The sequence below is a fragment of the Phodopus roborovskii genome, unplaced genomic scaffold (assembly GCF_943737965.1).
Source record: "Phodopus roborovskii unplaced genomic scaffold, PHOROB, whole genome shotgun sequence".
Lineage (NCBI taxonomy): Eukaryota > Metazoa > Chordata > Mammalia > Rodentia > Cricetidae > Phodopus > Phodopus roborovskii.
In genome coordinates, this window is record NW_026126602.1 from 2,526,503 (window position 1) to 2,554,427 (window position 27,925).

The 27,925-nt window shown below is 39.9% G+C and overlaps 1 protein-coding gene across 5 annotated transcripts in view; it reads left to right on the plus strand.

Moving 5' to 3' along the window:
- The window catches only part of Arhgap12 (Rho GTPase activating protein 12), a 97,666-nt gene that overhangs the window by 13,695 nt on the left and 56,046 nt on the right, over positions 1-27,925 (plus strand). For 4 of the 5 annotated variants that reach the window (XM_051205663.1, XM_051205667.1, XM_051205665.1 and 1 more), the window contains exons 2-3: positions 3,160-3,196; positions 5,340-6,081. In XM_051205663.1, the coding sequence (XP_051061620.1) occupies positions 5,410-6,081 (672 nt within the window). In that variant the 5' untranslated portion in view covers positions 3,160-3,196; positions 5,340-5,409. The remainder of the gene's footprint in view (positions 1-3,159; positions 3,197-5,339; positions 6,082-27,925) is intronic. The other variant, XM_051205664.1, reaches the window with a different exon arrangement.

Below are 27,925 nucleotides of genomic sequence, written 5' to 3' on the forward strand. Positions count from 1 at the left end.
CTTGGGCAGAGGGAGGAGGATCTCCACGAGTTCAAGACTAGCCTGGTCTACATATCAAGTTCCAAGACAGTCAGAGCTACTTAGTGAGAGAGTATCTCAAAACAAAACAAACAAACCCAAATCAAAACAACAACAACAACAACAAAATTGCAAGGTGGATGGCTCCTGAGAATACCTGTGGTTGGTATGGCAAGGTGGATGGTGTACACACACACACACACACACACACACCCATCCATCCATCCCCTTCTAATCCCCCACCCCACATACATACATACAAAAGATTAAGTAGGTGCTTGTGTGTGTGTGTATGTTTGCTAAAAACATAAGGGAAGAAATAATTGCAACAAGGAAGGAAGAAGACTGGCAAGAGGCCTGGAAGTCGCATGTAGACATTTAAAAAATTGCTGAGAAAAGCAAGGGGATGTTCAAAGCAGTAGATATGCAAAGACTGAATGTTCTGGTGATTGGGTGCTTAGTAATTTGTTTGGGATGGACACAGACAGAGGCATGTGGTGATAAGTACTGAATAGATTTCATTTCAGGAGTGTTCTAGTGAGAGAGTTCTTTAGTTAAATAAGCAAAATCCTACCTAAAGTTATCAGAATAAACAGCTTTTGACCTAATCTAAAGAGGAAGAAACAAATCCAAATCAAAGTAAGCTTTCATTTTAATATAGCTTGTTCTTACACAGAATAAATGATTCACACAACTGTATGCAATTTTCACGTAAATATTTTTATAGCTACCCACGATACCTTAATCAGTAGTTTATACTAAGACTTCTTTTGTTTTCTTATTTTTCCTAGAGTTGTTTGTAGTGCAAAGTCTGCTATGTAGCTTTTTAGAAGTTTATGATTTTAACATTTATCTTGGGGCCTTCCAGTTTCATTCCCTACCTCTTACCTGTTTTGACTAATAAACTATGTGTAGCTGCTATTCCCCATTTCCATTGTTTTGTCTTGCTCCTCCTTCATCCTCCTTGATATGTGACTACCTTTTTATGTAGATGGTATCATCCAACTACCACATTTGCCTTGCCATATCACATCTCATTTCCTTTATCTAAAGCTATAGATTGGATGTCTCACGTTGAACTCGTGAAATCCACTCCCTTGTGTAATCCTTCTCTTTCTAACTGATTGTGCATACTTGTTTTTGTAGTCACTGGGTGGGTGCAATGATAAGGCCTGGCAGTAAGAGGGAACATGGATTGACTTGTAATCTCCAGTGCCACAACCTCTCTGTACTAGCAGGAAGTCTAACACCATCTGACCAGTCCTGATGCTTCTAAGCTTCAATCACCTTGTGAAAAGTAGCTGCATGTTTCCTTACTCATCTCTGTGTTTTCAGAGGTACTTTTTATTTTCTATTTTCCTGGGAAAAAGAAAAACTCACCTCACCCCAGGATTAAGTACAGTATGCTTCATTTACCAGTAGAAGTGTGTGAATCTGTCATTGGCTGATTCCCTCATTGTTGGACCATCAGTATGTTTTACACAGTGGATTGTCACTTCATGTGCCCTTTTGATGCATTGCGTGACGTGGTAAACACAAGTATGATGCAACTGTCAGCATTACCTGACATACTGTTATAGGAACTTTTTAAAGAACATAAATATATGTATTAGATGATAGTTTCTAAAATGTCAATAAAATATAGTATAAAAACACAACTATAACAGTCATGTATTATCAATTATTTTGTGCTCTACATATAATTTTTTTATATTGTGCCTTTTATACTACTGCAGCATGGTAGGTGTGTGTACATCAGTATTACCACAAACATGACTAATGTGTTACATTAGGATGTTAGGATGCCATGACAGCCATTTTCAGCTTCATTGACATCTTAGGGACCACCATTGATTTTTTTTTTTTTTTTTTTTTTGTCTCTTTCTGGTTTTTGTACTGCACTTGACTATGATTCACTGTGAACTTTCTGGGTTTTATTTTGGTTTTTCCAGACAGGGTTTCTCTGTGTAGCCCTGGCTGTCCTGGAACTCACTCTATAGATCAGACTGACCTCTTTGAACTCACAGAGATCTGCCTGCCTCTGCTTCTCAAGTACTGGGATCGAAGGCTTGTGCCATCACAGCCCAGCTGTTTTGTTTTTAATGATTATGTGTGTGTGTGTGTGTGTGTGTGTGTGTGTGTGTGTGTGTTTGTGTGTGTATCTGTGTGTGTGTATGTGTTACTTCTGTTTGTGTACGGCCATGGGAGCCAGAAGTGGTCATTGGATCTCCTGGAATTGGAGTTAAAAAGCTGTGAGCCCAGTGTGAGTGCTGGGGTCTGAACTCAGGTCCTCTGAAAGAGCAGTAGGTGTTCTTAATTACTGAGCAGTCTCTGCTGCTCTCAGCATGACCTTTTGAAAAGTTGTGAAAATTTATGTGGGAGTAAAGCACAGAGTGACCGATACCAGTCATGCATGAAAGCAGAGAGACCAGTTCAAAGGTTGGAAGTTCTCTTTACTGGGATGAGCAAATGTGACAGGGTAGGGATGTGGTAAATTGTAGGTACTTATAACAAAACAATTTTGTCTAATTTTGAGGAATCTCTTCCCCTTTTTAGTTTTCCTGACACTGACTCTCTGAAAAGCTTAGTTCTGTTGTCTAGTTGAATGTCTTGCATGAGGTAAAATGTGCTTTGATAAGAACACTGCATGGGTGATGATTGTCTGCACTTCGGGTGTGTCTTATTTAAGTAGCCACTGTTGATTGGTAGGTGTGATCATCTGGTTTAAAACTCTTCATTGAAGGAGAAGCATTATGATGTCTGTTTCCCTTTCTATAAAGGGTAAGTAATCTGTGAGGAAAATGTGTTAACTTTAAACACCATGAACTTGGAGAGACAGTTAACTTAGCAGTTTTACCAAATTTGTTTATCATAAATCAAAAATTAAAAAAAAATTTCTGTTTGTCAGAATAAAAGTAAAGGATGTTGGGACAGTGATGGCTGCCAGCAAAGGTAGTGCCAAACTGATCTCAGTGGCCCCAGTGGTTTTGTTGTAGCATGGCATTGAGAAATCATATAATACTCCCTTGTGTTCCTTATCACTGTTATAAAAAATATGCTTCAGAATTATACACATTATGTGCTTGGCCTCCTTTAAGGAATCTTGGTTATCAATAATAAAAATTTTATTTAATTTTACAGGTTAAAATGAAACACCAGATGTTTATAGCCTTCTAAGGTAAGTTTAATTTTTTTTGAAACAGTGTTAACTGTATTTATTAACCCAAGTAACTTGTCTAGAAATAAGTTGCAGTTACTTAAATTGTGTTGATAATTAATTTGCTTACCACCTCAGTTTATTGGCTCTATCTTAGAGATGATAGTCCTTAGGAGAATGATTGTTTCTACACACAGTGTACAGTAACACCTGCATCTGTGTTTAAACTGTGACCCATCACTTGGGAACACACATGGAATTTCCCACCTGTGCCATGTTAGTGTGCAAAAAGTTTCAAAGTTTTTAAGCCTCGAATCAGTGATACTGTACTGCAGACAGGTGGCTTTTTATAGTGACATTAATCTCTGCGGTGGGGAGGCTGAGGCAGGCAGATCTTGATGAAGCCAGCCTGGGCTACATAATGAGAACCTTTATTTAAAAGTATCAGTGTTAGTGTTGGCAGTGTGTTTGTCCTCTCTGGACTTTAGAGAAGATCTTGCTTCTTGTGGTTGTTGGGAATCCTTGATGTTCTGCCAGTTTCTGCCTTTGTCTTTTGTTTGATGCTTCTGTTTTGTGCCCTCTCTCCTTTCTTTGCTTCTTTCTTTTTTTCCTCATTCCTTCCTTCCTTCCTTCCTTTTTTTTTTTTTAAACAGGTCTTGCACAAATCCATGCTAACCAAACTTGCTATGTAGCCCAGGATATGAATGAAAATGAGAATATGACCACTCCTAGGTATGGTTGGGAAAGATTTTAATGTAGATAAGAGGGAGAGTGTTTGGCTGGAGACATCTGGAAGCGTCCAGATTGAACTGGGCCATGAGAGAAGACAGGGGGCAAGAGAGGAAGAAAAGAGAGGGCAAGCAGAGCAAGATGAGAAGAACCAAGAGATGGTTTATGACAGGTTTATGTAGGAATGAGAAGCTGGAAAAAGGGAAGTGAAGCCTCGTCACTAGACTGGAGAAGCTTAGGGTGTAGGAGTCCAGGTGAGAAGTGTTGGGAAGAGCCATGGGTACTGAGTGGAATCTAGGCCTTTATGCATGCTGTTCAAGCACATTACCAACTGAACTACCTCTCTACCCTCTCTTCTGTTTCTAAATGTCTCCTTTCTTTTTAAAGACATGGGACGGGGCACAGCTGAAGGGCTGGGGCGAAGGCTTATCTGATAAAGTGCTTGCTACACAAGCCTGAGGACTAAAGTTCAGATACCTAGCTCATAGGCAGTGCTGGGTGGGTGTGGCAGTCTGCCTATAATTCTGTCACATGGGAGGTGTAGACAGAATCCTCAGAGCTAGCTGGCCAGTCAAACTAGTCAAACCTCTGAATTTATCAAGATACTCTGGAGAGTAATAGAGGGAGATGCCTTGAGTCTTCACATGGACATGTAACCACATGTGCTCAAACACACATAAACATACATATACAGGAACACACATATCTTATAGTAATATAACAAAAAGATACTGACATGTTATTAGGTCACCCTAATCAAATATTGTCCTAGGGTTTTTATTTCTATGAAGACACAGCGTGATCATGTCAACTGATAAAGGAAAGCATTGTGTTGGGACTGGCTAAGAATTGAGGGGTTTAGTTCATTATTATCATGGAGGGAAGCATGGTGGCACACATGCAGACATGGTGCTGGAAAGGGAGCTGAGAGTTCAAAATCTGGATGGACAGGCTGCAGGAAGAGAGAGTGTGAGCCACTGGGTCTGACTTGAGCATCTGAAAAGTCAAAGCTCATCCCCAGTGACATAGGCCATATCTACTGCAACAAGGCCACATACTCTAAGCCTTTCAAATGCCACTCCTTATTTGCCTATGCAGGTGCCATTTTCATTCACACCACCGCAATGACCTTGTCTTATCTGGAAATAATGATCTTTGCAGATGGAAAGTTAAGATCACCTTTATAAGTCCTGAGGCAAGGGCTTGACTGTACCACCTGTGGGACACAATTTATACCAGTATAGCAGTGCTCTTGGATCATAAATAACTGAAGAAGTAGAACGACAATGTCTTAAATGTTGGATGATCCATGTGTTATGTTTATAGGGCTTGAGGTTTGCAGGTAATGATTTTAAATGCTATGTATAATGCTTATGAATATCAAATCTAGATTACATTAATTTCTTTTAACTTTATTTTCTTTCTCCTTTTAAAGTTAACACAGCAAGGCACAAGGCATAATGTGGCATACCATTTGTTTTGAGAGTGTGTTTCACTGAGTGAAAATGGCTGAGAGAAGTGGGAAGACTACTGCAGGACAAGTATATATTGAGGTGGAATATGATTATGAGTATGAAGCAAAGGACAGGAAGATTGTCATCAGACAAGGAGAGCGGTACATCCTAGTGAAGAAGACCAATGATGACTGGTGGCAGGTCAGACCAGATGAGAATTCCAAAGCATTTTATGTGCCAGCACAGTATGTCAAGGAGGTCACCCGCAAAGCGCTGATGCCACCTGTAAAGCAGGCAGCTGGACTGCCGAATAATTCTATGAAGATGATGCAGAGTATGCATCTCCAGAGATCAACAGAAAATGTGAACAAAATGCCTGAGCTTTCAAGTTTTGGAAAGCCATCGTCATCTGTAACAGGTCTTATTCGTGATGCCAATCAGAATTTTGGATCCAATTATAATTCAGGCCAGACTCTCAACCTAAGCCTGGACCTGACCCATAATAACGGAAAACTCAACAGTGACTCACATTCTCCCAAAGTTTCCAGCCAGAATAGGACACGCTTATTTGGTCACTTTCCTGGGCCAGAGTTCTTGGACGTAGAGAAGACTAGTTTCTCTCAGGAGCAGTCTTGTGACTCAGCTGGAGAAGGCTCAGAAAGAACACACCAGGATTCCGAGTCTGGGGACGAGCTTAGCAGCAGCTCCACTGAGCAAATGAGGGTAAGAGAGAAGTTGGGTGAAATGCGAGATCACTTTAATAAAAATGTCATTTTAATTAAAACCGTAGTGTTAAGAATTGGTTGTTTTGCTTTATGTATTCAGAACACATGGATTCTATCCTGATTTAAATAGAGAGGGGAAAAAAAATGTGAAGTTTCTGTGACATTCATAGAAAATCCCTCTGTGGTATTCCTAATACTTACATCTCCTTGGGGCTGGAGCTACTTTGAGCATGAGAACAGTTTTTCTCCCTGCTGATGTACATTAGGCAGGAAGCTCTTCCCTTAATGGTGGGTGATGCTTATTTAGTAGAAAATGTGTTGTGTTTTCTGGTGGTATTCACTTGACCTTGTTTCTAGCAAGTGCTCAGGTGTAATACATGACTGTATGAGGAAAGATGCCACTGGCATATTTGTGGCTAACATGCTTATTGAAACTTGCTACCTTGGAACACCAAGCAGTCTAGAGCAAACAATCCTACTTCCAGTCATATGCTTGTGTCTGAAGTGTTTCCTCTTGATTGCACTCAATACTGACCTGGAAAGAAATGTTCCTGGTTTGGCTTTTGCTTTTTCCCTACCTGGCTTTCTTTTCAAATTGTATATGCTGGTTATTTTTCAAATGAAGTCATTTTAAAAGTTCATGTATGAAATTGAAATGTCATGCATGTGTCTGGGCAATTCTGATTTTAAAGTAATTTTTTTTCAAGTTTAAAATAAATTTAAACATAACTTTTTGGTCTGAAGTTGTGTTGCCTCTGGGTTGTTATTTTGTTTGGTTTGGAGTGAAGAGAACCTCCCTCTAAGTCTCCCTGCCTGCCTTCCTGCCTTCCTTCCTTCCTCTCTTCCTCCCTCCCTCCCTTTTTTTGGTGCTAGAACCTTAGCTCTAGGTCTTGGGCTTAATAGGTAAGCAATCTGCAGCTGAGCTAAACTCTCCTAACCTTTGTAATAAAGTTGTTTAGGGTCTTGTCAGTAATTAGGCTGCTCTTAGGTATGGTCCAGTTCTGGAAGCTGTAACTGTTACATTGCTTTTGAGTGGATATAGGAATTGAGAAGATTTTATAGAGAAACTTTAAATGTTTGAGATCAAGGCATGAAGTAGTACTATCATTGTCTTCCATGGGCTCTTCAGTTTTAGTGTAATACTCTTCTACAGAACAGGTAGGGTTTGCTGAGGGTGAGTGTGTGTGTGGTGGTGCACACTTTTAATCCTAGCACTCATGAGGCAGAGGTAGGCAGATCTCTTAAGTTGAAGCCAGGATGGTCTATATAGCAAGTTCTATACCAGCTAGAGTTACATAGTGAGACCCTGTCTTTAAAATATGTGTGTATGCTTACATATATAGATGTGTTTCTGTTCCATCTAGTTACAGTCACTGTTTCACAAATAAAATTGTATTTTATGTTTATTTTCATGAACAGTCCTGTGTTCTTTTTCTTACGAAGGTCTTAAGTTCCTGCACAGGAAGTTGATGGCCCCTGATCTCTTCTGTGTCTTAGCACTGTTTGAAAGTCTTGTGAGGTTCTTTGGCAGGCTCTTAACTCTCCATGGCAATGGTCTCAAATCTTCTGCATTTTCTTCTTTTTGCTGAATCACTTATACTTTGCTCTGCTCTCATTAGACCATTTTGTCTTATATTTCACAGCAAAAACTGAATCTCCAAACAGCACATAAAAAAGTCACAGTATAGAAATAGGGATCACATTTGCACAGTAGTCAATGCTGGCTTTCATTTTAATCTGATTTTAGCATTTGCCAGCTGTGTGATAATTGGGTGAAATTTACTCATTTTGTAATGTTCTGGGTGAACTCTGGGCTTTGTGCATGCCAGGCAAATGCCCTACCACTGAGCTACATCTCAAATGTAAGACAGTTTAATTTAGGTGTGAGTATTTCGCCTGCGTGTGTGTGTGTGTGTGTGTGTGTGTATATGTATGTATGTATGTATGTATGTACATATGTACATGCACCATGTGGGTGCCTGGTGCCTGCAGAGGTTAGAATCCTGGAGCTGGAGTTATGAATGGTTGTGAGCCACCATGTGTGTACCGGCAACCAAACCCCGGGTCCTCTGCAAAAGCTCATGATTCAGCCCCCTCTCTGGCCCTGAGGGGAAAATTCTTTAACTTGTGTTAAGAAGTAGTCACAGGGATGTTGAGGCACATAGCAAGGGCATTGGTTGTCTGTTGCCACTTAACTACCAAGTTTATCAGCTTAAAACAGAGAACACATCCTTTATTTTTGTGGGTCATCTTGGGATCTCTTGAGGCTACAATCTTAGGCAAGCAAAGCTCAGACATGGAATTGCTTGTAATGGTGCCTTGCTCACAATGTTGCTAGTTAAGCTTCCTCACAGCTGTTTGAATATAGCAAGTAGATTTCCCCAGAATGAACAGTCAAGCAGTAAGGGCACAGTAGAAGTTGTCTTCCTGTTCTTGGAAGTCTTGCTGTCACATCTGTTGATAATGTAGTTCATTCCTCTTTTCTGTTGGAGACTGCACAGGAGTATGAGTAACAGGTTTTGAGGATTACAGAGGGAATACTTTAATGGCCGACTGTTAACAGATACTCAGTAAAAGACACTTCCACTGATTGCCATGTCCACTGTGAGTACAAATGTGTTGGCAATTGCCTTTCTCCTGGTGCAGTGCAAACATTTCTTTTTCTACTAAAGTGTACTTTCTTCATATTTGCTCTTTGTACTTTTCCACCATCTTCTGCAAGATAGGATGTTATGTTCATGGCTTCAGACTTGCTATCAAGTCTTTCTATCAGCAATATATATGTGTGTGTGTGTGTTTGTGTGTGTGTGTGTGTGTGTGTGAGAGAGAGAGAGAGAGAGAGAGAGAGAGAGAGAGAGAGAGAGAGAGAGAGAGAGAGAGAGGAGAGAGGAAAGAGAGACCCACATGAAAGTCAGAAGACAACTTCAGGTGTCTTGCCTTCTACCTTGTTTTTGAGACATGGCCTCTTGTTTGCGTCTGAACTGTGTATTCTAGGCTAGCTGGCCTGTGAACTTCTGCAGGGTTCTCTTGTCCCTCCCTCCTGTTTGAAGTAGGAGTGTACTGGCATAATATATATGGTTACAGCATCCAGCTTTTTGTTTGTTTCTTTTTTTTCAAGACAGGGTTTCTCTGTGTAATAGCCCTGGCTGTCCTGAAACTCATTCTGTAGACCAGGGTGTCCTGGAATTCAAAGAGATCTGCCTGTCTCTGCCTCCCGAGTGCTAGGATTAAAGCTGTGTGTTTTCACTGCGGGACATTCAGCTTTTTACATGGGTTCAAAGGACTCAAACTCTTTGGTTGTCAGGTACTCCGGCAGTCAACATTTTTACCATCTTTCCCAGAATTTAGATTTGCTCATATTTTCTTCATTTAGTAAAGATCTTGTAACTCTGCTTTTCCTGTGTTGCATCATTCTCCTCCTTCCTTTACTGACTGAGCCATCTCCCCACCCCCTCACCACCTCCCATTTAAACGGGAATTTGAGAGTTCTTAATAGTCTGGAGTACTAGTCATCTTACAAGTAAATTTGCAAGTATTTTATCCTGTTGTGTAGCTTTTCTTTTTATCCTTTTGGTTGGGTCTTTTTATCCTTTTGGTTGGGTCTTTCCCAGAACCAGTGTTTCATTTTGATGAACTCCAGTTTATCAGTTCCCTGTGTGGGTCATGCTTTGGCTTAGTGTGTGTGTGTGTGTGTGTGTGTGTGTGTGTGTGTGTGTGTGCACGTGTATCTTCACAAGTACACACATACATAAGAAGGGGATGTGTTTTAAGCACTTGGCTGTACAAGCATGTAGGCTTGCAAGTTTAGAATCTGGATTTCCTGGCAGGCTGATGGCTCCACGAAAACAAGTGTTGCTGATGCTTTTGTTGTTGTATCCAAGAATCCATTGCCAAGTCTGAGGTCATGAAGATTTATTCTGTGCCTTCTCTTGACAGTTTTATAGTTTAGATTTTTAATCATTTTGAATTACTTTTTAAGTGAAGTGTGAAATAAGCACCCACCCACCACCCCACCCTTTAAGACAGGGTTTCTCTATGTAGCCCTGGCTGTCATGGAATTCATTTTTTGTAGACCAGGCTGGCCTCCAATTTCCTTTTGAAAGGGACTGTCTAGCTTTTCTAGTGCAGTTTGTTTAAAGACATCTGCTTCATCAGGTAGCTTGGCACTCCTTGTTGAAAATCAGTTGACCATAGACTCTGGTTTGTTTAAGGACATTTAGTGCCTACCTGTTAATTCATACACTCCCTTACAGCTGTAGGGACAGTCTTGAGTGCTATTGTTTTGTAGCTTTTCAAAATTGTGAAGTATTAGCCTTCTTCCTTTGTTTTTTTTCTAAGAGTTGTATCTTTTCTGGTTCCTGTAACTTCTGAGTCAGTATTAGAATTGGCTTGTCAGTTCCTACAAGTAAACTAGTTGGGATCCTGGTAGGGATTATCTTTGAGGCTGTACAATAATTTGGGGAGTGGTATCCATTTCTGCTCCTCTTACTCCCCTTGGACTGAAATTGGCTCAAGGATTTGGCTCAAGGAAAGGTTATGAGCTAGAGGTAAGAATAGTTCAGGTCCCAGAATGATCAGGTAGCTCACAATCATTTGTAACTCCAGCTCCAGGGGCTATGACAGTTCTGGCTTCCATGGGTACCTGTATACAGATGCACATACCTATACACACACACACACACACACACACACACACACACACACACACACACTCTTATACACATATGTGTATATATATACACACACACATATAATTAAGATGAAATTTAAAAAGAAAGTATTTCATGTTGGTATATAAGTTCTTTAGGTCAGAAATCTTTTTTTGTTTTGTTACTGTTTTCTTTCAAACCTTTCCTTTTTTAGCATGGTTTCTGGAGAGAAGTATATTTCTTGTCTTTGTTCCTGTATAAGGATTTTTTTCTCTGCTGTTCTTCAAGTTTTCCTTTTATTTTTGGTTTTTGTAGCTTGAATATGATATGCATATGTATAGGTTTGTTTTGATTCTTACCCTATTTTCAGTTTGGAAAACTTTTATTGTCACATCTTCAAGCAGATTCTACTCCCAGCCATGTTCAGTCTACTGTCTGTACCATCAAAGTAATTTTCTATTTATATTATAGTTTTTAAATTTCTTAGTTGCATTTTGATTCTTTGGTAGGATTTTTAAAAATCTGTTTATTGTACTCATTTGTCTGTATTATTGTCCACTTTTCCTTAACAACATAGATTAATAATATCTTAATGTTCCATGACTTGGTGATTCTAGCATTTGTACTGTTTGCAAGTTTGATTGTGTTACTTGCTTTTGTTACTGTGTTTTGTTACCTTTCAGCATGTCTTGCAATTTTTGGTCAAAAGTGAGATATTTATCAAGTAATAGTAATTGAATTGAATAGGCTTATAGTGTGAGGTGCCAGGCTAATTTGGCTAGAAATTGTTCTGTGTTTAATGTTGGTTGTATATACTGGACATTTGAAATTCAATTATCTGTGGGTTTGGTTCAGTTGCTTTGGGGGTTTTTGGGGGTATTCTATTTTTTTTTTTTTTTTAAAAGACAATCTCAATGTGGCCCACACTGGCCTCAAACTTGCAAGATAGGCCTTTGGCTTTCTCCTGCTTCCCTCTCCCAAAAGCTAGGATGGAAAATGTGTGTGATACTGTGCCTAGCCTCTTTTAACAGCTCCCCTCAATAGGTACTTGCTTCTGTCTTTCCTCTGTGGTCCGCTGAAGCACAGTAGGGGAGGTGTCATTGTATTCTGTAACCCTATGGTTAAGTCTCAGTCTTACACTGTTTGATATTGGGTTCTGAATTTCCAGTGTCTCTTGGTTTACCCTTCTGAGAGCTTTGAAGTATGGGGACCACTTTGTCCAGGCTGGATAAACTCTGGTGAAGTTCCTTTTTTTTTTTTCTTTATTAACAGGACTACCTGGACTTAGATTGCTGGGCCACCTTTTTTCCTCTTATCAGAGCCATAAAAGTGTGTTGAACTTTTACTGAAGGAACCTCTGCTGGCCTTGGAAGTAAACTCCACCAAAATCCAGTGTCTCCCATAATGTGACCATGAATTCATCATGATTCTATTATGTGTTCCAACCAGTTTATAACTCTTGTAACTCTACCAGTTTCTGTTTAGCTGCTTCTCTTCTGCAACTCTGGATTTACCCTTCCAAATATTGAGGGAGTAGTTTGCCATGAAATCATGCATTGTTTGGATTTTGGTTTTGTCTTGATGTTAAGAGAGTGATGACTTTGACATTTTCTGCAAGTCAGAACAAAAATTGTGAGTAAAAAATTTTAAATTAATATGTCTGTTGAGCATGGGAAGGTCAACTGGATTTTCTCTTGCCATTTTTCTGGGGATCAAATTCAGGTAGTCTCTTGTGGCAAGAACTTATCCACTGAGCCATGTTGTTGCTGTTTGGCTTATTAATATATAATATATTGGTTGGCTTTTGAACACTAACTATCCTTATCTAATTCATGGTCACATGAATGGTCTAACTGGTCAATGATCATATGTATAGCTGAAATCCATGTATTAAGTTTTATTTTGCATTTGTACTAAAAAGATGTTGGTTTTTTTTTTTTTTTTTTTTGTGCTTGATCTGTTGGTCATTTATTAGGATATCAATGAAATGAGTGAGTGGGGAAGTACTTCCTCTTTTGTGCTTAGTGAGAAGACATGTAGTTTTGATAGTGTTTTCCTACGAGTTGACCCGGGTATCATGTTGGCTTTCTTTTTCTTTTCTTTTTTGTTTTTTTGAGGCATGGTTTCTCTGTATTGCTTTGGAGCCTGTCCTGGAACTCATTCTGTAGACCAGACTGGCCTGGAACTCACAGAGATCCTGTCTCTGTCTCCCAAGTGCTGGGACTAAAGGCATTCTCCACCACCACCCAGAATCCATGTTTGCTCTCTTTAATAATGTTAGAAACAAAGAGCAGTCTTGGGATGGGACAAAGGAAACAAAGGAACATAGGAAAAAGTAATTGTAACTTGGCAAGGGAATGTCTTTTTGTAAAAAGGGTGCAACACAACCCATTGGTGCTAGCAAGCACACTTGAAAAGATGTTTTCTTTTTATCCCTGATGTAGGTGGTGACTACAACTCATCCAGTTGGTGGAGCTTGACTTTACAACCTGATTAGATTGGCCAATCAGTGTGACAGGGGAGTTACTTGCTGGGTTAGTTACTTTTCATAGGAAAAAAAAAGAAAGAAAGAAAGAAAGAACATTTCTTACAGTAGTTATTGGGGTATCATCAGTTTCATTTGGGGAGATGAGGACACTTAAAGTTATCACATTTATCCTGGTAGTGTTCTTCTGTTGCCATTTCTCTATATACAGCATCTTCATTGATGCCATCTGTTTCATTCACCACGTTTGTATTTCTTTTCTCTGTTTCTTTTGTCAGTGTTCAAGAGGTTTGTCAGTTTTATCAATCTTTTCAAGTAGCACAGTACTTGTTTCATTGATTTGCTTTATTTTCTTGTGATAAATTTCACTGATTTTCATTGTTTTCTTTTGTTTTTGAGGCAGGGTTTCTTATAGCCCAGCTTAGCTTTGAACTGTGCTATAAGATGACCTTGAGCTCCCAATCCTTCTAGGAAAATTAAGGCATTTTCCACACTATGCCTAGCTGTGTTTGTTTCTTTCCCTTCCTTCCTTCCTTCCTTCCTTCCTTCCTTCCTTCCTTCCTTCCTTCCTTTTTTTTTTTTTTTTTTTTTTGAGATAGGTTTTTCTCTGTGTGACAGCCCGAGCTGTCTTGGAACTCAATTTGTAGATCAGCTTGGTCTCAAATTCACAAAGATCCACCTGCTTCTGCTTCTGCTTCTGCCTCTGAGTGCTGGCTTTAAAGGTGTGTGCCAGCATGCCCAGCTACTAGCTATGATTTTTTTTTCACTGGTATGTTCTTATTCTACTCCATCTTCTTAGCTAATTGGTTTGAAGCATTCCCCATGTCCTGATAGGAGCATTTGTTGCTGTAAGTCTCCCCAGCACTGCTTTTGCTTCCTCCAGCAAGTGTGCTGTATTTTGTCCTCATACTGTTGAATTCAGTGCGTTTTTAAAACTCTTGAGACTTGCTTTATGCTTGTGGGATGCTCGGGGAAGTATTTTGTTTAGTTTCCAAGTGTTTGGAGAATCTTTCACTTATGCTTTATTGGTTTATGATTTGGATTCTTTGCACTTGGGTAATAATCTGTGATTTAATTTTTTAAAAAGTTTGTTGAGAGTTGTTAAATGTCCAGGATAGGATCTTGGAATAAGTTCTATAGATACTAAAATAGTGTATTATGTTGTTGGTCTATAATTTTGATGAGACCCTTCACTTGCACATTGTTGAGCCTTTTGTAGGCTTGCTGAAGAATTTTATGCCTGCTTGCTGAAGAATCCTGTTGGTAGGTGGATCTGTCTTCTCAGGTCTTCCTACTTGGGTTCATACATTATCAGCATCATTTCCTGTGACATAGTTTGGTGCAGACATTTTTCCAGATTGTTATGCTTTCCTGAACATTTGATGGCTATAAATATTCATAATCTGTTTCTGGCAGTTTGCTTTGAGATCTACTTTATCTGTTCATATAGAAACATATAGCTAGGCCTTTTAAATTCCTTCTCTCTAAGTCTCTTCTGCCAATCTTTGTCTTTTAAGGGGCACAGACTGTTGAAATTTAAGTAATTAATGATAGCTAACCCTTAAGTCTACCATTTTTCATTTTGTTTTCTGTTTCTTCTTACACTGGATTTTTCAGAGTTCCCTTTTGGATTCTTTCATTTGTGTAGTTTTTAGTGCTGCAAGCACTGTGTTTACTGTCGTGGCTTGTCATTCTGCCTGTGTTATATTGCCAGTTTGAGTAACCATGAGTTCATCTTCCCTGGATTTTTTTTAATCTATCATTTGTAACTGTCCTAACCTAAACACAAGAGAAACCCTCACGCTGTATTGTTTTTGTTGCAACTACTAAACATAGTCTAGAGACTCTAGAGGTGAACTCAGAGTTCATTCTTCTCCTCCCCTTCCAGGTCCTCCTTTCATCATTCATCATTCCCACTTTGCCCAGAGAACCAGCAGGCTTAATTATCTAGTTTTCAGTCTTCAGATTTCTCTCTTATTACTGAAGTTTTTGATAAATACACAATTCTGTGTAGCCCTTCTTTTAAATCAGCTCTTCAGAAACACTTATACCTTCTGGTACCTTCTGGCTTTTATCCTTTTTTCTTTTTTTTCTTTTTTTTTTAAACTTTCTTTTACAAATGAGCCCTGTTTCTTTTGTAACTGCTTTTATATTTTTCTTGTTTTTCAATTTGATTGTGATGATTTTTAGAGTGGTTCTCTGTGGGTTTATCCTGTTTGTAGCTTGATCAGTTTGTATTTTGCTCTACACCCACCTCCACCCCCCACCCCAAGTTTGGTAAAAGTTTCTGACAGTCTCCAATTTTTTTCAGCCCTGCACTCTTTCATCCCCTAACCCTCCTTTTTGGGACTTTGATGATATGAATGAATGTTATGGTTTCATGGGTACCCAAGGCTCTGTTTATTTTTATCTTCTTTCTTTTTGTTGATGGGATTGGCTAATTATTGTTACTAATCAGGAAGATATAAAATTGGATGTCAGCCTGGGCTGCATAACTAGATTCTGTCACAAAAAGCAAGTACTTCAAGAGGTGTTCATCTTTCCATCATTCCATTCTGCTGTTGAACGTACTGTATAGTATCTTCTTAATTGTTTCCCTGATTTTTAGTTTTAAAGTATCTCTTTATCTTCATATACATATTGTTCAACTTAGTGTTTTTGTTCCTATGTTAAAGCACCACGATCAAAAGTAACTTGAAGGGAAGGGTTTATTTGGCTTATAGGTTACAGCTCTTTATCAGGGGGAGCCAAATCAGGAGCTCAGGGCAGGAGCTTAAAGCAGAAACCACAGAGCAATGAGGCTTGCTGGTTTATTTTCCTGGCTTGCTCAGCTACTCTTTTTATACAGCTCAGGCCTACCTGTCTAGAGATGGCACTGCTCATAGTGGTTTGGGCCCTCCTACACCAAGTAGCAATTAAAGAATGCCCCGCAGACCTGTATCCACAGGTTAATCTGATGGAGTCAGTTCCTTAGTCAAGGGTCTCTCTTCCTGGGTGTGTCAAGTGGTCACATATATTTTCTTTTTATGTTCCCCCACCCTCCCAGATTTGGGCATCAAACCCAAGGCCTTACAGATGCTCAGCAAACACTTTTGTCAGTGGGGGATATTCTCTATCCTTCAGGTTAGCTGCCTTACTCTGACAGCAGGTATTTCCTTATTACTATGTGGTGAAGGAGGTAGTTCTAATGGCCATATCTTTACTAATTAATACCTGTCAGGTTTTGGCATGCCATGTATCTGGCCATGTGACTTTCATTACTACTGGTGCTACTAAGAGTTCTGCTCTCTGAAAGGCCTTCTCTGACACTAGTCTAGCAAGGAGTAGGAGGAGCTACTCTTCACTGTCAAGTTGGAAAAGTGGTCTGGACATGCATGTGTTCGTGTGGTGCAGTAGCTGCCTTATTGTTGACCTGCACTGATTGTTCTAGTTCCTTCCTCTGCCTTTCTGACACAGTCTGACAGTGGTTGGGTATCTTGTTATAGCCTGGTGAATTATCTACTTAGACATTTTTGGTAAGGTGTAGGAGAGGCTGATTCCCCCTCCTTAGTGGCATTTGCCTGGAGTAGAGTGTTTATATAAGAAGGCTTTAATTTATCTATCGTGACTCTTTTTTGGTCTCTGCCTCATAGGGCAGGGGTTTGTTTCAGAGACCTTTTGGATCTACTGTGTCTGTTGGTGTTGCTGATTTCCTCCTTTCCAAGCCTTGGATGTAGGAAACCAAGAGTAAATGAAGATGACTACAGTAGGAAGCAAAAACAAAAAATGGCATCTCTAAATGTGGTTTGTTTAATCTCAATCAAAATCAGTTAAATGAACAACAACAACAAAAAGCATCATTGATTCCTTTTTTTTTCTTTTTACTCTCAGATTTCACTAAAATAACACTCAAGTAGGTTTCAATTTAAATAGAACCAACTTGTCATTGCATAGAAGCCATGAGCACTCTTATGAAATATTATGGATCTTTTCTTTCCATCTTACTCCTCTCCACTAATATTTTCTGTGAACAAAGCAAGAGGTAGTAGAGACAATGGAATGGAATTAAAATGTCAACTCAGAGGTGCAGTTTTTAAAGAACAATGAAAAAATTTATGAAAATACTAAAAACACAGCTATTTGATTATTTCCTCTTCAGATTGCACATTAATGCTTTTACTGTAATATAGGCAAGCATCATTAAAGAATTACTACACATGCCTTCAATTTCATGTACTTTTATTCTTATTCTTACCAATGGGTAAGGGCACTTCCACCAAGCCTCATGACTGGAATTTGATCTCCAGAATCTACATGGTTGAAGTGTCAGACCCTAAGTTAACCTGTAAGCCCTCCGTGCCCAAGGATCAGGTAATTTACAGGGATTCTGAGATACAACAAAGCCTCATGGAGAAAGTACAGTGACCTATGGGTTTTGTTCATATAAGCTCCACCAACATGTGTCTGGAGGCCACTTACTTGGCAAATTTCCAGGTTATGGTCCTGACCAAATTCCATCTTGGTCACTATTCATCACTTTAATTAAATACTTGGTTTAATTTGGCCAAAATGGTGGAACTGGTTTCCTCTGGTGAATATCAGGATTAACAGGAGGAGAGAACTAGTTCCTGCAAGTTGTCCTCTACCCTCCATGTACAGCCACACACAAACAAATATATTTAAAAAGAAAAACAAAACAAAAAAACAAAAATAAATTTAATGCCAGTCTGGTTTCCAGCTTTTCTAGTTATACGTTCTAAAGATGTAAGTCACAAGCTAAACCACTCATGGCTGTCTCAAACTAATTATTTCTACTTTTTAAAGAGCCAAGTACAGTTATCATGATTTAATGCATTCTAGGCAAGGGGACAAAAGTATAGCTACCCTGCAAGCCACAGAAGATTATGAGCAACATTAGTTAACCTGGACTCTGCCAGCCAAACATCACCTTTCTGAGTGATGGCATATCAGTTTTTCTACAAAAAGTACATCATACACAGAATTCTATCAGTCATAATTCAGGGTGTAATGTTTAAGCTTACTTTGGCATTCAAGTACTACTTTATACTTTCTAAAACATTCTGAGTAATTCAGGAGTGTTTTAAACCCCAGCATTCCCTTACAGTTATAGAAAAACACTGCAGGGGGACCTTTACACACTTATTTGTGCATGGTCATTATGATCTCTAACACCACAGTATATGCACATTGATAAGTAGTAAATAGAACTAACATTATACTACTTGGCTTCTCCTGTGCCAGACTCAAAGGTAATTTTGTACACAAATAAGATCCCATTTAAACCTAGCAACAAGCGAGAAACTTGAGGCTCTGACATTAAATGGCTTGTCCAAGGTCATATATCAAAACAGTATGACCGTCAAAGCCTACATCTGTCCTAACCTAAACTCAAACATCATTCTGTCTTAAATTTAAAAGAAAGAAAATTAAATAGCAGTTATACTTGTGCTGGAGACAATTGCAATCTACAAACAGGTTGCTTCCTAAGTATGATAGAACTTAAATACCATAAATTAACAACAAAAGCAAACCACCTTATCCATACCAGGTTTGGGTCTCCAAACAAACTCATCAAATAGGCAAAGATCTGCTACAGGAGTGCTGCAGAGTAGTACTGAAGGTAGCCCGCTCCCTAAAACTAAGACTTCTGACTTTAGACGTGCTCCAAGTACTAAAGTGCTCCAAGCACTAAAGCATCGTTAGGAAGTAGGTGGAAGAACGGGCAGATGTCAAGGCACGTCTCACTCAGCTTTGGGAAAGCTAATAGCCTCCGCTGACCCCAGTACCCTTGTTGGGAGGACCTAAGAAAAAAACCATCAGCAGAGAACAGCGGTTGGGATGTGTGGTGGTTTGAAAGAAAATGCTCTTTAAAGGGAGTGACACCATTAGGAGGCGTGGCCTTGTTGGAGGTAGTATTTCACTGTTGAGGTGCTTTGCTTAAATTTCCCTCAGTGGGTCTGCTCAGTTGACCTCCTGTTGCCTGTGAGAACTCTCAACTGTTTCTCCAGCACTACATCTGCTTGCCACCATGCTCCTTGTCATGTTCAAATTGTGGAGTCTCTATATTCAATGAACAACTTCTTTCGATTCTCATCTAACATTTTTAAAAGGCTGTGTTCTGTCAGGTAGACAAGGCCTAGTGACTAAAGTTACTTAGACCAGACCTAACAACTGGGATTCCTACCCTAACAACCAATTCCTACAAGTTGTCCTGTGATTTCCACATGTGTACAGTGGCACATACACACAATAAATGAACAAGGGGGAGCTCATGGACCCCAGACTGACAGCTTGGAAACCAGCATAGGATGGAATCAGGCTCCCTGCACTTGGTGACAGTTAGGAGGCCTGGGCAGTCTGTGGGGCCCCTAGTAATGGAACAGCATTTATAATTAGTGTATGAATAGGCATTGGGAGCCCATTCCTCATAGGGGGATACTCTCAGCCAAGGCAGAGGGGGGCGGGCCTAGGCCCTGCCCCAAATGATGTGACAGACTTTCATGATCCCCCATAGAAGCCTCACCCTTTCTATGGAGCAGAAAAGGGGTGGGATGGGGCTCAGTGGGGGGCATGGGGGAATGGGAGAGGGAACTGTGAGTGAATATAAAATAATATTGTTTCTAATTTAAATAAAAATAAAAACAAAAAACTAACCAAACAAACAAATAACAGTGCTCTTACAGTACTGCTTTCCAAGTAGAAGCAAAGCAGCATTCATCTTGGTCTCTTTGTGTATTGGTGGCTGGGCAGTTGCAGCATATGCCTTTAATCCCAGCACTCAAGAGGCAGAGGCAGGTGGATCTCTGAGTTCTAGGTCAGCCTGTCCTACAGATCTGAGTTCTAGGACAGGCAGGGCTACAAACTGTCTGTGTTTGTGGTTTAGTATTATCTGTTCTACAACAGATATACCAGATATTGCACTAAGCACCTTATAGACTCAGATAACCAAGTATAGTTTGGAAATTACAGACTAGTAGAAGAAAAAGAAAGCAATCCCAACTGTGATGAGCACAGCAGAAGACAACCACAGGTAGAATGGAAGCTTGCCATGGAAGAATGCTAATGCTCTACAGAAGCCGGGAATAAGCAAACTTGTTAAAAGACCCCCCCCAAAAAAAAAAACAAAAAGGCTGGAGAAATGGCTCAGCATTTAAGGGTTATGAGTGCTTGCTCTTCTAGGGGACTAGTATTTGGTTCCCAGTGCCATTCAGGAGGGTCACAACCACAGACTCACAACTACAGCTCCAGGGGGCTACAACACGCTTTTTTGGCCTCTACAAGCACATACACACACATGCACAAATAAGTCTTTAAGAGGTTGACATTTTTGTATTTAAGCGGTGGTGGCACACCTTTAATCCCAGCTCTCTGGAGGTAGAGGCAGGTAGATTTCTGAATTCGAGGTCAGACTGAGTTGTAGGACAGTGAGGGCATTTACACCAAGAAAACCTTGTCTCAAAAACAAAACACCTATTTTAAATAGACCAGCCATTTCCAGTTTCAGGAAGAATAAATGTGCTCTTTCCTATTTCCCATTAAATTAAATACAGCTATGATCTCTGAGATTAGCAGTTGATACAAACCCACAAAGTCTCTGGTAGTAAGGAGACAGACAAAACAGTGATATGGGAAAAGTTGTTGTTCATTTGACCTATTTTGGTTTGTAAATCAACCCAAGTGAGACTAAGCAAACCACACTTCTCTCTGTGCCTTCTTTGAATAACATCCTGGAGATGCTGTTTTCTGGTTTTGCTTCCTGCTGTAGTCATCTTGTCAAACCTTGCTACTTAATTAAAACAGGAAAGAACAGTATTTCTTAGATTTTATTCTTCAGAAGACTTGAAACTTCATGAAAACTGTGAACTCCTTTCTTAGGAAATTCACTCTTATCATCACATTTTACTGTAGTTTCAAGGGGTCCAGAGACCCAAATTCGAGTGGTCTGGAGCAAGTAATTACAGAATCAAAAACAGCAAAACTTCAGGTGGGTGGGTGGAAGAGGGGTTGGGGGTGGAGTAAGACAAGCTTGAAACTACGTGTCAGCCTGGAAGGCGGAGCTGGCTCAGCTGGGAGGAGTGATCTTGTTCCTTTGGCAACACCGCCTCCGCCCCAAGAAGAGAGCAGTCAGGGTCTTTCCGAAAGAAAGAGCCTGCTGAACCTAGGGCACAGACACTTTAGCCAGTTCCCCCAGAGCAAAAAGCTTCCTGTCTTAGGAGGTAGCTCTGTTCCTAAGGCTCTTTCTCACTTGGCTGTGATTTTTTTTTTTTTTTTTTTTTTTTTTCAGATCTAGCACTAAGCTGTGGATTGTCTCCTAAGAGAATGCCTGTTGTGTGTGTTCATCACAGGCCACAGAAAAGTCCACTATGTTCTCTTTTAACTCCTCACATTGTGTCAGCGGTCCCTGCTTTTGTCTTTCTTCAACACTTCCCCCTCCCTCCTTCCCTTCTTTCCTTTTTTTTTGGAGATAGGATCTCACAGAATAGTCCTGGTTGGCCCTGAACCTGTGATCTTTCTGCCTACACCTCCCAAGTGCTGGAATTGCAGGCAGGCACCATGCCTAGTTCATTATCTCTTTGCTGAGAAAATCTGGTGTGTTTTATCTTCTAAATTGTGCTTGCCCTTTTCCCTTATGATTCCTAGATATAGTTATTTTTATATTTGTTTGTTCTCCCACACCCTGCTTTCATATTTGTGTATTAGTCAGAACACTTACTAAGTACTAGCAACTTGTTCATGAGTAGTTTAGGTAAAAGAACTTCCTGGTTTCTGAAAGTGAACTATGAAATGGGTTTCTTCACTTGGCATTAGAAGGATTGGAACAGGGACACCTGTACACTGTGAAGATTCTCCAAGCTCTTAGCCATGGTTGTCTGTCCATGCTGTTGTTGTTTCGTCCCCACAGCTAGAGGCAAATTAGCAGCAATTGCCAGGTATACTCTTAATTAATTTTTCTGTTCAGTGATCTGCCTTTTTTTTTTTTTTTTCTTCTTTTCTTAGTTTTAATGGAGCAAACCATGGTGGAGTCTGGCTTGGCCTGAGTTGAGGCAATGCTTGTACTGTTTTAATAGCCAGGGGTTTGACTTATGCCCAGGAGCATGATTGAAGCTGATCCAAACTGCTTAGCTAGAATTTGAAAAGAGTTCCCCCAAAGAGATTGTAGATAGGGAGAGGTGCCAGGCAGACAAAGTAATACAGCCTACACATCCTAGGTCTCCCCACATTATGCTTACTCTGTGCCAGGATAGCAATTGACACCGACTGCAATAAAGGCCAGGGGAGGGTGCAGGCAGGAAGTAAAGTTCCCAGGCTCACTCTGGGTCCACAGGAAATTTTGGAGATACAAGAGTTTTAACTGATATAAAGTAAGAAGAATTAAAATTTCTTTGAATGAATATGTGCATGTCTGATTCTCCAAGTGATAAATTTCTTGATGGCAAAAATTTTGTCGTTTTGATCATAACTGTTACAGAATTTATTATACACTGAAAGCAACACTCAATTTAAAACAACAGACAACCCATAGGGCTGAGGAAGTGGCCAGTTGTTAAAATCTGTGTTGCAAGCTTGAGCTTGTTCCCCAGAACACATGAAAGAAAGCCAAGTGTAGTGGTGCATTTGTAATCTCAGCTCTGGGGAATTGGAGAGAGGTAGATTGCTGGGGCCAGCCGATGAAGGACTGTTTCCAAAAAAAAAAAAAACAAAAAAAATACCAAACAAACAACCAAAAAAACAAGGTGAGTGGTGCCTGAGTAATGGCACCTGAATTGTTCCATCCCAATACAGGTATTCATATGTGTACACATATACACCTACATACACAAACACGCACATAATATACATACAAAACACCTTAGTATGGTTTGTTACAGTTGACAGCAAACTTGTAATAGTTTTATGTGCTGACTCAGCTGGTCTGCACTGCACAGATATTTTGAGTATTATTCTAGATGTTTCTGTGAGGATGTCTCTTGTATGAGAGTAACCTGTAAATTTAGATTTTTGAGTAAAGCATATTAACCTCCATAATGTTTGGGCATCATCCATTTAATGGAATGCTTGTATAGAATAAAGACTGATCTGGGCAAGAAGGAATTGTCTGAGGTGTGGCTACCCTTATACTCCCTGGATCTCATTCTGCTAACAATCCTACAGATTTTGGGTTTGCTAAGTTTTTGGCCATGTAAGCCAAATCCTTAAAGGGAATCCCCTTCCTGGGCATGTATGAAATATTATATACATATACTCCCTGTTTGGTATGTTTCTCCGGAAACTCTAACTATAATAAACAGTGTAGCTGCTGTACACCCTTAAGTTTTTACCACCACTGTTAGGTGCTAAAGAAAGTACCAAAGTTCACATGTAGAATTGTTTGCAGAGACTTCTATCCTGGTTTATTCTGTGCTATGGTACGCTGGTAGACTAGATGAGCACTCAGATTGTGAGGTTATGTGGAGCATTGTCATTAGCAATGCCATCAGAACCTTGGCAGTGTGGGGAGAGAGCAGATAACCAGAGCAAAGAGTGTGGGAATGGTGCCTGTGCAAAAATGTTACAGTTCATAATAGCACAGTTATTTGCTATGCAAACATTCACCTAACACCTAACATTCAGAATATGGAGTCAATATATCATTATGTCTTAGAGTTCTTGGATACCTTATAAAGTGATGACATATAAATTGGAATAGTCATCACTTAAACCTACAATTTAAAAAGTCTAAGATGCTATATTTAAAGGTTGATTAAAGCCACAATGTCAGCTGGCGTTTGAGAAATCTCTCATGCACACACACACACACATATCAAATCTCGCATGCACACACACACACATATGTAATTAGAGAGTAGCGATTGACAGTGAAGCTGTCAATGTCTGATTGTGACAGTCATCCAGCAGTATTACATCCAAAGTGTTCAGTGTTGTCTACCTGCCTTCTTCCTGTCTAGGTGACTTACGGATCAGCAGAAGCAAACCTCGGGTATGCACAGAATACCTTCTGTTCAGTAAAGCCAGCCAGAAGGTAGAATGATCGCTGTAGTGCATCCAACACTTCAGGTCCAAGTGTTGGAAAGTGACTAAATGGCTTCTGAGTCAGAGCAGTTGTGTCACTGGCTGGTGTGCTGTACTGGCACTTGACTTCTAAAACCTTGTCAGTTGTGGTTTAATACCAGTTGTTGATTCTGGGGTGTGTGTGTGTGTGTGTGTGTGTGTGTGTGTGTGATATCTGAGTTCAGTGACTTAAAGTACAGGTTGATAAACTCAGTACCTGAAAGGTGTGGCAGCAGGACAGTTGCTGTGAGTTTGGGACACAGGCTACATAGGCCAGTCAATGCTGCATAGCAAAACCATCTCCCATTTCCCTCTCAAAAGCCTCCAAAACAAACAAACCAGCTAAAAAGGGCTGGGATTCAGGCAAAGCAGGGCAGCTTGGTTCTAAAACAAACACTGAACATCTTGAGTTGTGGCTTCTCAGCTGCTATTGAGGAAAGGGAGATTTTGGTTTGTTTTTACATTGAATGACAGCTCCTGTTCCCAGTTCAGAAGTCAAGAGACTTCTGCAACATTGGTAGTCTTGTTTGCTTGAACCCTGAGCTGAGCCAGCCACTTTCTCCGTAGAATTGCCAGTTCTACCTGGCAGTATAATTGACAGCCTGGTTATTTACAACAGCACATTTAAACATTTTCCCAGAAATAAAATACAACTTGCCACTGCAAAGAAAAGAGCTCACTTTTGTTATAAGTATAAAATTCAAGCTTTTGAGTGGAAAAGTAGAATTTTATTTTTGTGAAACAGGATTTTGGTTTATAGCCCCAGCTGGCTTGGAATGTAATATATAGATCAGGTTGGCCTCAAATTCACAGTGATCTGCTTGCCTCTGCCTACCAAATACTGAGATTAAAGTTCTGTTTCTGTCTAGTAAAAAGTAGATTTTCTTTGTTGTTGTTTTAAAAGATTGTGTGTATGTCATATTGCAGGTGCCCTTGCTGGCCAAAGGCTGCAGATCCCCTGGAGCTGGAGTTACAGGCACTTGTGAGCCCCCAATATGGGGGCTGCAGACTTAGCCAAGCTTGGGTTCTCTGGAGGCCGAACAAGTGCTTTTAACTGCTGAGCTATCTTCAGTCCCAAAAATAGAATTTTGAAAACTTGTGTTTGCTACCATATTTGTAAAGCTTTTCTAATGAAAAAGTGTGATTTTTTTTGTTTGTTTGTTTGTTTCTTCATTACTTGTTTTGAATAGTGAAATTTCAGCACTTTGAAGTTAAACATAGTTCAGTGGGTGGGTAATGACAAGTGTGTAATATTTTTTTCTCTTTTTTTAAAGATTTATGTATATGTATACAGTCTTCTGCTGGCATGTATGCCTGCATGCCAGAAGAGGGCACCAGGTCTCATTATAGATGGTTGTGAGCCACTATGTGTTGCTGGGAATTGAACTCAGGACCTCTGAAAGAACAGCCAGTGCTCTTAGCCTCTGAGCCATCTGGGTACAGATAATTTATGTGATTTTAGATTCCAATAAACCTTAAGAAACTAAGAATGTTCACAGTTTTATGAAATGGCAAATAAGATATCTTTCTCTTTACCATTCATGCGAGAATATAAAGTTATTATTTCTTTATATATTTCAGCCTAGACAACATATTCCAATAGTTGGAATGTTAAAATAGATATGAGGGTCTAGGCAACAGTGAAATATAAACAGGGCCAATTGTGTTTTTAGAGGGAGATTGTCATTTTGAAATATGCTAATATAAACTGGGTGGTGGTGGTATACACTTCTGATTCTAGCAATCGGGAGGTGGAGGCAGAGACAGGCAGATCTCTTGAGTTCGAGGCCAGCCTGGTCTACAGAGTGAGTTCCAGGGCAGCAGGGTGACACAGAGAGACCACGTGTGCACAGTGAAAGTAGTGTATAAGAACACTCAGTTTCAGATGTGAAATGGAGAACAAGAAGTGTCTTCGTTGAGGAAGACAAAAAGGGGAGACTGAACAATGTCTGTGCTGGAGTTGGAAAGCTTATGAAAAACTTAACTGTATTGGCCTCTCCACCAGCTTCCTATGCAGTGAGAGACAGGGTAGCTAGTGGGTAGACACATTTTTTTAGTCTCTTCATATAATGTAAACTTCATTCCTTTAATATATTGAACTAAAATTTGAAGCAAGTTTTGGTAGTGGTTTAGTTAGGTAAGCCTCAACGGAGTAAATATTTCTCTTATTTTTAAAAATTATGTCTATGGGCTATGTGCTGTGACGTTTTGTTTGCTACATGTGTTAATTGTATGATGTTTGAATCAGGTGAGTACACCTGCTAAAGTGTCTGTCATTTCTTTGTGAGGAAAGCATCACCAATCCTTTGCTATAGCCCCCCCCCCTTCATTTATTTTTGTGTGTGCATGGTGTGCATTTGTGTGGCGGTCAGAGGACAGCATTAGGAGGTCAGTCATTTCTCTCATTGCATCATGTGTTCCAGAGATTTAACTCAGCTTGTCAGGTTTGGCAACAAGTGCTTTTACCCACTGGGCCTGGGCCATTCCCAGCAGTACCCCCCCCCCCAATTCCTCCTCCTCTGAAATATACAATGTATTGTTATATATTGTCACTCCACAGTGGGACACAACCTTCTCTTTCTGATTTAATATGTAAACTTTTCTCCTCCCCCTTGTTTTCTCCTGGTCCCAGCCTTTGGTAAACACCACCCCATTCTCAACTTTTATCTGGTAAATTTTTTATTACATTATTGATTTGCACATCAGTACATAGCACACATGTATGTACATTGTGTGTGTGTGTGTGTGTGTGTGTGTGTGTGTGTGTGTGTGTGACATAGCTTGTGTGGGGGGGTCAAAGGATAGCTTGCAGGAAAGAGTCAGTTTTTTCCTTCCACCATGTATGGGTTTCTAAGGATTGAACTCAAGTTGTGTTGTTAGACTTGGCATCATATCTGTTTACATGTTGATTCATCTTACTGACCTGAAAAAAACTTTAAAGAAGTTATTTGAAGACTGTCCTTTTTCCATCCATTTCTGACAAAGACCTGTTCGTTGTGATGGCTTGTTTAATTCCAGATCCTCTCTTATCCTGTTTTAGGCCAATACTATGCTGTTTGACTTCAGCCTTGAGACATGTTGTAGAGTCACATAGTATAAAGCCTCCCACCCCCATTTTTCTTTGGTTATTGGAGTTTTTTTACATGATTCTCTGGATTTTAAGATTCCCCCCCCCTGTTGTTGAGAAGAATGCCACTATTTTGTTAAGGATTGAGTTGAGTCTGATCAGTTTGTAATTTCTAAGGTACTGATTTAGTCTTCCAGCCTCTGCACATTGTAGTCTTTTTCTGTTCTCTGTGTTTTCAAGTACTGGGCAGTTCTTGCTGTAGAAGGGGAAAACTGAAGGGGGTCTGTCACTTAAGGGGAGGGACAGAGCTTTTTGTGTAATTGAATTTCCTTTTAATAAAACAGGGATATTCAGTGTCCAATTTCTTTTTTAGTTTTTTTTTTTTTTTTTTTTTTTTTGAGATAGGGTCTTGTGTAGTCCAGACTAGCTGTGAATATCTGATCCTCTTGTAACTTCCAAGGGCCAGGATTGCAGGTGTGTTCCATCAGACTTGGCTGCATTGATGGCATGTTAGGCTTTTTCCTAGAAGTACACGCATATGTATTGTTAATCATCTTGTTTTCACTTTCCATGGCAAAATTAGGTGGAGAGT